The sequence below is a fragment of the Harpia harpyja genome, chromosome 19 (genome assembly GCF_026419915.1).
Source record: "Harpia harpyja isolate bHarHar1 chromosome 19, bHarHar1 primary haplotype, whole genome shotgun sequence".
NCBI lineage: Eukaryota > Metazoa > Chordata > Aves > Accipitriformes > Accipitridae > Harpia > Harpia harpyja.
In genome coordinates this window covers 20,863,694-20,875,849 of record NC_068958.1, presented here as the reverse complement: position 1 = coordinate 20,875,849, position 12,156 = coordinate 20,863,694, and the positions used below count along the sequence as shown (strand labels likewise).

At 46.0% G+C, this 12,156-nt stretch overlaps 1 protein-coding gene across 1 annotated transcript; it reads left to right on the top strand.

Annotated features, from left to right (window-relative positions):
* Positions 1-2,492: 2,492 nt before the first annotated feature.
* Positions 2,493-11,206, top strand: LOC128154244 (zinc finger CCCH domain-containing protein 11A-like; the record flags this gene model as incomplete). Its single annotated transcript, XM_052814509.1, has 15 exons — positions 2,493-2,546; positions 2,741-2,860; positions 3,487-3,610; positions 4,059-4,277; positions 4,577-4,693; positions 5,222-5,295; positions 6,081-6,138; positions 6,400-6,499; positions 6,704-6,789; positions 7,319-7,819; positions 8,341-8,414; positions 9,131-9,443; positions 9,761-9,927; positions 10,330-10,397; positions 10,954-11,206. Coding segments are annotated over exons 1-15 (2,328 nt in total), but the record flags the coding sequence as incomplete, so codon positions are not given.
* Positions 11,207-12,156: the final 950 nt, after the last annotated feature.

Genomic DNA, 12,156 nt, shown 5'->3' with positions numbered 1-12,156 from the left:
TCTCCCTGCTCCCCCGGCGGCGGGGAATGGGGGCTGGGGTCGGTTCCTCACAGGTTGTCTCTGCCGCTCCTTCCTCCTCAGGGGGAGGAGGACTCCGCGCTCGTCCCCTGCTCCACCGCGAGGTCCCTCCCACAGGAGACTGTCCTTCAGGAAGGTCTCGTCCTTGCCGCGGGCTGCAGTTCCTCACAAACTTCCCTGGCGTGGGTCCTTTCCGCGGGCTTCAGTTCTTCCTGAACTTCCCTGGCGTGGGTCCTTTCCGCGGGCTTCAGTTCTTCCCGAACTTCCCTGGCGTGGGTCCTTTCCGCGGGCCGGTCTTCAGCCACACGCTGCTCCAGCGCGGGCTTTCCCATGGAGCCACGGCCATCTTGGGGGGCCTCTGCTCCACCGTTCGCCTCCAGGGGCTGCAGGGGCATCAACCTCCTCAGGTGCCCCTCCTGCCCCCCGACCCCGGTGTCTGCAGAGCTGTTCCTCTCACATTCCTAATCCCCCTGCTCGCTGCAGGTTCCCCTTCTGAAATAGTTTATCCCAGAGGCGCTACCACTGTCGCTGATTGCGTCGGCCTGGGCCAGAGGCGGGTCCGACTCCGAGCTGAGGGAGCTTCGAGCAGCTTCTCACAGGAGCCACCCCTGCAGCCCCTGCGCTGCTACCAAAACCCCGCCACACAAACCCATAACAACTCCCTTTGCCAAGCAGTCAAAACCCAGAAACTAACATGAGAACCCAACTTGTCCTCTCTTTATTTCAGATTTGGGAAAATTCCCTGCTGGAAAAAAGAAAATCCTGGAAAATCCGCTAGTGTTTGTGTGAGTAGAAGGTTCCAACCTTTTGTTATTAAGCTGTAAGAACTATTTCATGCCGTTTTGTCCAAAAGCGTCAGAAATACTTGCACAGAAATGCGCAGCATCTGAATGGAAGGCGTCAGAACCGCTTGAATTTGAGCTTTATCTGGTGTGGCTGCAGGTTTTGTGGCATTTAGTATCTTCAGAACAGTAAGAATCAAAGTATCTGACTTTGCATCCAAAAAACCTGCTTGTGGCTAAAGAAGATCAGTTTCAGCTCTGGAGGCACCAAAAAATCATCAGCTGTCAAATTGGACCTAAGCCATCTTTTCAAACCTTCCGTGATCTTGCTGCAATGCGTGATGATGGATATATGGATTAGAGAACAGCGTACGATGGCAAACTTGTAGCATTGGCTCTGATGTAAAAAGAAAACAAATTCTTTCCTAAAATCAAAGTAATTCCAAATTCTTGGTACCGTGCAGCCACGCCACTTGCAAAGGAAGCATTTCCCTGCCTCTCAAAGCTTGCTGTATCCTCGATCTGCTGTCTTCCTGCTGTTAATTGATTGCAACTCTGCGTGTCTGATTAGGGCTAAGAGTTGCTCTCGATAGGGATATCATACAACATATGCTGTGCACGCTCGTGTGTATAGATACGTTTATACTGTACGCGTGTACATAGGCATGCCTGTTTGTGTGCTGGCCCTAAAATCACTCGTGTTCTAAAGCATCAGCCTTGAAGGCATATTCATCAAACTGTTCTGTAGATCTTTTGTTTTTACGGGTTCCCTCAAAATGAGAGACTTTTTATGCAGTCTGCTGTGGCAAATAGCCCCACATTCTAATCTTTACTATCACTCTTGCTGACTTTATCGTCACTCGCTCTTGGTGTGTGTATAAACAGGTATGTGTATGTATGTTCAGACAGTATTTAACAGGTAGAGTTGACTAAAACAAATGTAAAGAGTGGAAATTCTGACTCTTCTGCTTCAGCTTTGGACAACTTGGCTTCAGATTCTCATCCAGAGATGAGATGTGTTAGCAAGAGCTTGTTCTGTGCTTCAGACGACCCGATGGGTGGTTTGCATACGCATCATAACGCAGCATTGTCTATGTAACTTGTGACACCTAGGGCGCTGTCAGCCTAGTGGAGTGCGGTAACAAGCAGGTAGATCATCAGCAGCTGTTTGCAGCTGGGGTAAGGCTGACAGATTGACGGGGGGATGAGAACACGTAGTTCCTGGTGCTCTGCCTTCCTTGTGATCTGACTGTCGTAATAAACAGGGGGGGCGTTAAGCATCTTTAATACTTTTGTAAGCGATTAAAGGCACAAAGTAGAGCAGCAAGAGAGACTGCCCAAGTGGAATACTTTGTGCTTTATAACCCACAAGTACCCACAGGTAGGTGCAATAATACTCCCCTCGTGCGTTTGTTGGGGTGCAAAACAAAGTTTTGTTCCCTTCTTGGTCTTTGGTACAGGATAAAGGCAGGTCAGCAAGCTGGAAGGTTAGGCCAGGGAGTAGGACTGTTTCTTCTTTTTCACCTACTGATACCTTTCTTTAGGGTTACTTTGAAAAAGAAGATTTGACTGATCAAGCCATCAGGAGACTTTCAGTCCAAGAAAGAGCAAAGCCAGCTCTTGCCAGGATTGGAGGAAGTCCCTGTTGAGAGCGAACCCTTAGGACCTGAGCTCGTTCTCAGAGTGTCGATTATGTCTAAGCAAGGAGACGACTGCTACTTCTATTTCTATTCCACCTGTAACAAGGTATGTTTGGGCTTCTTTTGCTTTGGGGTTTCTTGTTGAGTTTTTAGGAGAGGAGGGGGCAGAGGGGGAGGGGACATCCAGATTTCTGTTAACTGAATAAGCAGTTAGATTCTGCTTCCAGTTCTGCTAGCATGGATAATTTTTTAGGCTGTACTGTTTTAATTTCCTTTTTGTTGATTTCCTTTTGGTTACAGGGAGACAGCTGTTCCTTCCGCCACTGTGAGGCTGCTCTGGGCAATGAGAGAGTGTGCAGGCTGTGGCGGGAGGGTCGCTGTTTCAGGACTAGCTGCAGGTTCAGACACATGGAAGTCGAAGTGAGTGTTTGCCTAAAGATGTGTTCTCAAACGAAATCCCTGAAAGCATTTTTCCTTGCTGTCGGTAGACTGAATGTGCTTGTACGTGATAGCTTTACTTGCTTTAAAATGATACTGGTTTGTGTTACTTGGAGGGGGGTGGGAGGAATTTGGGGGAAGAAAAATCAATTTCTTAGGTATATCTCAGCAAGACATTTTTGTATTAGGTGCTGACGTTGTTCTGAGGTCTTGGGGTAGCACAGGGTGGGGAGGGAGAAGATGGGAAGGAGATAAGGCTCTGAAAGGTAAATTGAGAGAGATTCAAGCTAGGCAATTTAAGGCATTTTTTCCCTCTGAAAAATCCCAGTATTTTGCACGTTGTCTTAGTTTAACCCACCCTGAACTGATGTGTGAGAGCCGCCCATCTTCTCCAACGGAATGACAGGAAAGCTGGATAATATGTAGTTGTTACAGCTTACGCAAACTTTGTCGATCTGCCCTGAAATGCTTTCAGTGATAACTGCCCTTTGGAATGATGTTTCCGCAGTGCACTGCAATAGCCCTGTCTCTGGCATGACGTGTAACTATGTCTCTTAGCAAATCTCAGGCGAGTGTTACCATGAGCTTTTATTTCTTTCTGTCTTCAGAAAAAACGCAGTGAGATTCCTTGCTACTGGGAGAATCAACCAGCTGGCTGTCAAAAATCCAACTGTGCGTTCCGTCACACGAAAGGACGTTATGTCGACGGACGCTTCTTCCCGCCAAGCAAAAGTGAGTTTCTTGGGTCCTTTTTCTTTCAGCATTAAAGAATTAATTTTGAATATTACTTAGGAGTGGGTACAATGCCGTAGAAGGCATCAGGTAACTGCTCACTGATGAGTGTAGGGAGAAGTGTGCAGTCGCAGGCTCTCAGCTAAACGGACTGTAATTCTGGTATGTAATTTTTTCTTTCATGCTCAGCTTCTCTGTGCTTTGTGTGATCTTTGCACTTCAGGTTGCTTTCCCCTCATTTAATCCTTTCTGGATGGTCGGGTGGCGAGATTAGTGTGTGAAGGGAAGCCGTTGTTCCTAGTGTGTTCGTAGGGGTGGGGAATAGGAAACTCTGAATTCAGTAGCCAGGTGGGTTATGTACCTTATCTACCCTATCTAGACAGTGAGTGCAAGGTTGGGGTGAAAGTTTTACATGGCCAAATGAGAGATGATCCTCATCTTCCTCTAGCTACGCTTCCAAGTCCCCCTGAGTCTGCAGAAGATGCTGTGAAAATGGCTCAGGCGTCACTGCAGCAAAACAAACTTTCTGTCCAGTCAAATCCCTCTCCGCAGCTGAGGGGGGTGATGATAGTGGAAAACTCTGAAAAGGTCCCAAGTCCTACGCATCCTCCAGTTGTAATCAATGCTGCAGATGATGATGAAGATGGGTACTTTTTACTTCCTGAAGGCACTTCTACTGGAGGTGAATGTATAAATGAGAGAATGCCTGAACTGTGTAGCGTTTAAAGCTACGGACGAGAGTCTGGACTCTTAAATAGTTTTTCCCCGGTATAGCTCTTGCTTATATGAGCTTGTCAAGTCAATATAGCTGTTTAAAAAAACCCTCCTACAAACAGTTGCTTGTAGTTAAGAATACGAACAGAATGTGAACCGTGGACTGAAACGTCATTGTACGAGCTACATAAGCATGAAACGTCTCGTATAATCCCTGCTCCCTAACTGAATAGGTTTATTTTGGACTTTCAGACCAGCTTTCTGAAGAAGGAGGTGAAACTAAAACAGTTGTCCAGCAACCGGCAACAGAAGCCCCTAGTGGATCGCGGATAATTTCCACTAGGAAATGCAGCGGTAATACAAAGCAAGGTATTCTAGCAGCTGTAGTAGGATGGATTGGAAGGAGAACTTGACGATTAACTCCAAAGCACTATGTTCTAAAAGTACGGTAGAACATAGGGTAGCTGGATGGAGTCAGTTATTTCCATGAGCTCGTTCCTGTCTAATAATGTCGTATGTCCCTTGGGTCAGACAGGTCAACTCCTCCTTGTTGACTTTTGTAAAACAAAATAGAGCCACAGCGTGGAGCTTAAATGCCTGCAAATGCGTCCTTTCAAACACTGTGGGAAGCCATGTCTAATGACAGAGGAATCGAATATCATGTAGATGGATTAAAACGCTTAAAAGTGCAGGTTTTACTCTGTAGGATGGGAGGAGGGGTGCCAATTGCTTACCAAAATGCCCATCCGTTCTATGGCTTTTTTTACTTGTGGGGAGTGTTGAGAGGGTTTATTTGGAAGACTTTGGAAGGGTTCTGAGGTGTAAGAAGCTTGAGGATGTGTGCTCTTCAACATGTGCCTTTAGGCCTCAGCTTCATTAATGATTTTCTGTTTTCAGAGGACAATTTAAATTTTGGAATAAAAACACTTGAAGAAATCAAATTGGAGAAACTAAAGGAAAAAACAAAAAAGCAAGGTGGTGAGTTAATATCCCCTACTTATAGTGAATACTGTTGTTTCCATTTCATGGCTCCTCAACCACAAGGTTAAGTAATAATTAAGATAATTCAGACACGTTAGCCTGCTGGTGCTGCCTTTTCTAATTAAAACCCTGCTTTTATGCTTAAAGGCCCTGGTTTGATTGCAAATATTTGGCATTTGTAGGTGCTGAGTTTGTTGTATTGCAATAAAAGATCCAGAAGTGTTTTTTATCAGCCTGACATGAAGCCGTAGCTCTTCACGTATTACAGCATCTTACAGACTCTCCAATGTGCTTAATTGGACTTTCATGTTCCTGAAGTTGAGTGAGATTTGTGAATGAGCTAATGTGTGGACAGCATGTGGCAGAAGTAGTGGTTGGGTTAAGTGCAGTAGCAGCAGAGAGAGAGGCTACTGTCAATACAAGTGTCGGTATGCAAATAAGGGGATAACCGGAAAACCCGGGGAGTAATGAAAGGGAAGACCTATAGAAGATGGTATTATACAAGTAGCCAATTTCTGAAGCATTGACGAGGCTGACGGTGGCACTTGCGGAGAGTAGCGTGATACGAGTCTGTGTATAAGTGGTGGTGTTCAGATCTGCACAAATTCCTTGGAAAGGCAAAAAACGTGTGGCACTACTACTACTCGTAGTCACTCGTTTCTGTGGTTTGGCTACCAGAAGAGTGTCTTTTGCTGGGACGTGGGCTAGAAGGACAATGCTTTTACTGGCTACTGGTTTGTGTGCACTGAAGAGATTATTCTTTGTTTTAGGGGAGGAGCCTGTGATTCAACTGAACCTTGGCGAGAGGATGGGAAAACGGAAAGCCTCCACAGGTAAGAGCTTTTTGTGAGCCGTTGTTCGGGTGCCCTCATCTAAACGTGAACTATATTTAAGGGTATTTTTGCTGCGTGCAGGAGGAAAATACATTTTGGCAGAGATGTATGTTGACGGCAGAAGTGGCAAATTTGGTTAGCAGCTGAAAGACAAATATAAGCAAAGATCCCTGGAAGCATTGAAGTTTGTGGCTGACTGTTCTAAAATCCTCCTCCAGAGAAACGTTCTTAAAGTATTGCTTGTTTTCTCTCTTTCTGAAGCTGGTAAAAGTGTCCTTCCGCTAAAGCGCAACCTTGCTGACAGGCTGGGGAAGAAGACAGAGGTTCTGGATAGTGCTGACAAAGCAGCAAAGAGAGGTACGGCTACTGAGCAGACATCTGGGTTTGATGCACAGATTTTCTGTTTAGGTTTGCTGTTTGTCCTTTCTTCTAACGGTTCTTTTTGCGTGTTGGTTGAGGGCTCGAGGTAGCTCTGAATCCCAGTGAAGTGATGGGTCTCATTTCGAAATGCGAACACCAAATGGAGATTTATGCAGTCTGCCTAACTTTTTCTGTTCTCTCTTGTAGTTCAAGTCCCCAGGTCTCTGAAGGAGAGGCTAGGACTGTCCTCTGAGCAGACCAGTACAGAGACAGATAAGAACTGGCTATTAAGTATGCCTTCCCCTTCTGTCTTTCCATGAACTTTCATGCGACCGTAAAAGTTAATTTAAAAACACCTGCCTGATTCCTCTTGCTCAAGTGCTGAAGCTGTCCTGTTTAGCCACTGTCAGAGATCTGGCTCTAGGGGTGGGGGGGTGTTTTCCACTCGTGCCTCATCAAGGTTTCCGCTTGAAAACTGCTGTGAGCCGTCAGAACCTGCTGTATGCTTACGCAGAAGTAGGACAGAAGCACTACCAGGAGCAGGAGTTTGAGATGTGAACAGAGAGACAACGGTCTGAGAAAGTAACAAAATAAAATAGACTAATGCTTTTTGTGTCGCAACTCTCTCCGGATAGCACTAGTTTTCAAACTACAAGTGGCTTAAAGGAGGAGAATACCGTGCAGAATGGTGCTGTCCTAAGATGCATTCTTGGGATCACGCAAACCTAGTTTTCCTTAGTCCTGTGACAGATTTTGGAGACTTTAAATATTGCTGGACTCTCCTTAAATGTTGGTGCTTCTCTTTTTTTGATGATGACAGAGAAGGCTGCTAAGCCAGCAGGAGAGATCCATGTGAAAACAGTGGAGGAAATTCGACTTGAGAGAGCTCATCGGAGACGAGGAGAACCTCAAGGGAAACCCCAGACTGAAGGACGTTGTAAAACAGAAGATCCCAGCTCGGGGGCAAGACTTTCCCCTGCAGTTCGTGTGAAAACTTTCTCAGGATCCCTGGCTGAAAAAAACCACAAGCGATTGGAAGGAGAGAAGCGAAAACCAGAAGAGTTTCCTACCGAGACAAAAGTTGAGAGGAAACCCAAGAAGCAGAGCATACTTGCTCCGTCTGTGCTCAGCCAAGTGCGCCCGGCAGAGCCGGCAGGTAAAGCCAAGCCAGCAGGAGAAGTGCGTGTTAAAACCTTGGAAGAAATCAAGCGGGAGAAAGCTCTGCGGATGCAGCAGAGTGGAGGAAAAGTGCCAGCTCCACCAGCACAACCTGAACCTGCCCCGACAGGGAGGAGGTTGTTACGGATCACAAAGCTAATAGGTAATAAGGTGATTTGGTACCTGCCCTGGTGAAGCGCTTCCCCTGTCAAGCAAATTCAGTTTGCTCAGGATTTGCTTTGCTTTTTCCTTCTGCATATAGTAGAGGGTAGAAGAGTTTAAGGCTACGAAGTCAGAAGGCAAGGAAGTGCCAGAATATGCAACCATATTATTTTCTGTGAATCACGTGATGGTTTTCTGTATTTCCCACTGGAAAATTCTTCCACTGAGGAGCTTTGTAGCCTAGTTTCTTGCTTCTGTTTTTTTCTGCCATCCGCTTGTGGTATGGGATCTTCCCTGGGCTGAATCCAGGCTTACCTTCCTCTTTGGCATATGCGTTGTTTAACTTAGTTATTGATGTATCTATGTTTGCAAAGCATGTATCAACTTCTTAATGTGAGGGCCAGTTTTTGTCAAAATTGGCAGAGCACTAAAGATATCGTTAAAGAGGTAACTAGGTTTCTTTATTTCTGCTGTTGACAAAATGATGTGGGGGTTTTGGTTTTTTTTTTGCTTGTTTCGCAGCACCTGGAAGAGAAGAAAAGAAGATAGTGGAATTGAGCAAGCCTTTTCCCAAAGCTGTCTCTGCACCCGCAGAGGTGAGTCCTTTGTGAAGACATACATCTATCTATTCATACAATTTTTGATACATTTTGTTATGTTTTGTTTGTAACTTGCTGCATGCTCCCAGTTTGAGTGTGTTGCTACCTTTCTGCATTTGGAAAGTGCTGCAGTGATGTCGCAAGTCCTGTCACTTTCAATAGCATTTCCAGACAACGTGTTAAACCCCAAGCTTTGAATTAATCTTATTATACCTGACAACGAATAAGAAACCCTATTAGCACCAGATAAAATCTGCGAGGTTAATGTTTTTCTTCTCCGTGACTTTCTCTGTGAGACTGGAAGAAGGAGATCTTAAAATCCTGGGCTAAGAACTTTAATAGAAAAGGCTAGAGGTTTGTATTAGAGGAAGTCAGTCTGCCAGGGAATGCTGTCTTGGGGGAGCTTGTATGACTTCCTGTTGCTGAAAAAGAATGTAATAGATTACAGCTAGAGTCTTCTGCTCTATTGAAGAAGCTTGCTGTGTTGGGAATTGTAGGCTTTTGAAACTATTTCCATAGCAAAGCATGGATCCTGTTACAGGTTACAGGCAACGTTTTATGGGGAAAAATGTCAGATCTGAATGGTATTAACATGCTCTGTTCCACATGGAGCTATTTTGGAGGGATTGCTACTCAGATTTTCTTACTGAAATCTCCATAGATTTTTGTCCTCTTAGTCCTCTTCTTTTGTTTCTTTCCGGCCCTCTGATCAGAGTGCAACTAATTCCAAAGTTCAAGTGAAGAGCCTTGAAGAGATAATGTGGGAGAAGCGGCAGCTGAAGCAACGCCAAGAAGAGAAGCTTCAGAAGGAAGCAGCTGCTGTGCCATCTCCTGTTGAACAGGCAATCAAGGATAAAAGTCGAGCATCAGGGAGTCCTGAATCCAGTGTGGTTTCAGGGTCAGCTTATCAGCTTCCAAAGAGGATATTGGTGAAATCTCCGGGAGATGGGGTTGAAAGCCCAGGAAAGGGTGCTGCCGTATCACCAGGGAAACGGGCAGCTCAACTCCAGGAATGGAAAGCTGAAAGTAAGTGTTGACTGTATGTTAAAGAGTTACTTTAGGTCATGCTTTGAAAGAAAGGCAGAGGGTGACAATTTTCACGTTGTAACTCTGGCTCCTTTTTGTAATTGTTTTGCTCCTTTTTATGGCTTGTTGGTAAACAGAGTTAACGGTGTGGAAGATAGTGCTGAGAATCCGGGAAAAGGCAGTGTAGTTGTGCTGGCTAAATACATTTAACTAGAAGGGTTGTGGCGCTGTTAAGAGAACCTGTTTGTTTGTTGTTTTGTTTTTTTTTTCCTGAGGTAGAGCATGACGGTATCAGTTCTCTCTTCCTTTTACTCTAGCCAAATGGAAGGTGTGCCTGAAGCCTTTGGATGGGAAAGCCACCTTCCCCACAAAGCAGCCACTGAAACGTAAGGCAGCCGAGAGTCATCCCTCTGCCGTGGCGGCTGTGAAGCCATTGAGTGCCACTGGTGGCGACGGGAAGGAGCCTTCAGCTAAAAAAGCAGCTGTGGTAAGGACAGCGACTGAGGCAGTAGTGGGTCCCTAGTAAAATTGATGCCCAAGTTGTACGCTCCTCTTGGAGAACAGGTGGAAGACTGAAATGTTCTCCGGGTCTCTGTTCCCTTTTAAATCCAGAAGTGGTCGACAGGACGCTTGTAGTACCTTTCTGCTTTTTACGAGGTGAATGGCAGTGTTTACATAACGCTCTGCTACGTCCATTAATGCCGTGTTCTTTAGGAAGACCCAAGGTCGTTAGTAAACTTTAAGGGAATACTAACTTTTCTTCAGGTGTGCCCTGGTTCTGTATTTTGGTTAGGGCTCAGCAATGCCAGAGGAGAAGCAGTGGAGGAAGAATCTGCAAAGCAGTCTTTGACCTGTGTATCATAAAAACCACCTTGCTTCTTCCTAGGCCATTGTTCCGGCTTTGCCAGAGGACAGCCTCCTCTCCATACGTGGGAGAGAAAAACCCCAAGCCAGGTAACAACCACAACTTGTTCTTTTTCTTGATCAGTGTGCCTTTCACGTGAAACTGAGTTGTGGTTTTTTTCACACGTGGAAAAATTAGAGTTTTGAGATAATTCATGCCAAAATCCAGCAGAGGAAAAATTTGTCTGAAAGAATAAGCTTCTAGCAGCTGGCTGGACTGCTTATTCAGATTCTTGTCTGAAAATGCTGCAAGTTGGTACAGCTTTTCAGTGGCTTCTTGGGTTTTCTGAACGCCTGCAGAGGTTGACTTGGTAACCTTTTTGCAGTCAAATTAGTAAAGGTGGCCAAGTACCTCTGGCTACAAAAATGGAACCTTCTTTGCCAGACCCCAGATGCTGTGTCTTCGCGGATAAATCCCCAAACTGCAAAATGTACCTGCTGATACATTGGGCTCTAAAAGTAGCCCCAGGTTAATTGAATAACAATCCCTGTGTAAGGCTGAGGTGTAGGAGGGATTAACTACCGTTTTAAGAGCTGGCTTGCAGAAAACATGTCTCTGCTTAAGGAATGTCATACACTGATTTGCTCTCTTTCTTGTTCTTCCAAGTCCTGAACTGCACCTTGGAAGCCAGGCAGACTCTGTGGCACAGTCAGAGGTCACAAGCTCGACCTCAGCTTCCACACAAGTAGCGGTAAAGACACACCAGCTGAGCTCCACAGGGGCCTGGGAAGCCCCCTTCTCTGTAGAAGACGACTTTGAGAAGTTTCTTTGGGAAATCTCAGGAGGCAAACTGGAAGACATAATTGACCCAGACCCAGAGAAGGATGAGGATGAGCTCCTCATGGAACTTGCTGAAATGCTGGACATCTGAACCGCATAGTCTTAAGGCTGAAAATAAAGAAATAAATAAATAAATTGCAACTGATTATTTTGTTGGATACCCAGAGGTGATTCTTTTTCGAGCTGAGGCTTTGCAATGAGTCTTAAAGCACAGGTGAACTGGTAGAAATTGGCAGTATCTGCACTCAGTTGTCCTGAACTTCCCTGCAGGTCAGAGGTGCGGTCTGAATTTGTGACCCTGCAGAAGACAGCTGAGACTGGGGTCTATTGTGTACCCTGCCACTAGGGATCATTTTCCCTAGCAGCTACCTTTTGAATGATTTTCTTAAATTTTTGAAGAACTTGAGTCTCTTCTCTTCCTACGAGGATTTGTGAAGCTGCGGGGGCCCTCAGGCATTTGCTGCTGGCAGAGGAAAAATCAGTTGTCAGAGTTGATTGTCAATGCTTTCTCTCTGGGAGAAAACACTTGCGTGCTTTGATAATCCACTGTGCTGTCTTAGTTCCTAGAGGAAAGGTCTGAAACCAAAACTGAGCAAACTGCTGTTCCGGCTCCAGAAGGGTCACCCAGCCCCAAGCTGCCGACGCTTTATCCTGCTGCAGGACTTTCTCCCGCTGAGACTTCTGCGCAGACTTCGGGAGAGAGGAAGAGCGTGCGAGAGCCCGGCGAGGAAGGCTTCCCCCTCGCTGCTTCCCTCCTCCTGCTCCGTCGTCAGCCTTCGCTGTCCCCGGCCTAGGCTCTGCCCGTGGAGACGGGGTTTGGTGTACGCCATGGTTTCTGTAAATATTTTATTCTTCCCTCTTATATTCGTATTCTCCTGAAGGTCCTGTATTAAACGTAGCCTGGGCTCCTCCGCCTTCGCCGGTAGTTGAGCTGTTCCCCATGACAGCACTTAACAGGGTTTTTAACGAACCCTGGCGCAGGAAGGGTGTGGGTGCGTGGTCTGTCTGTGGGGCGTCCTTAACGCTCCG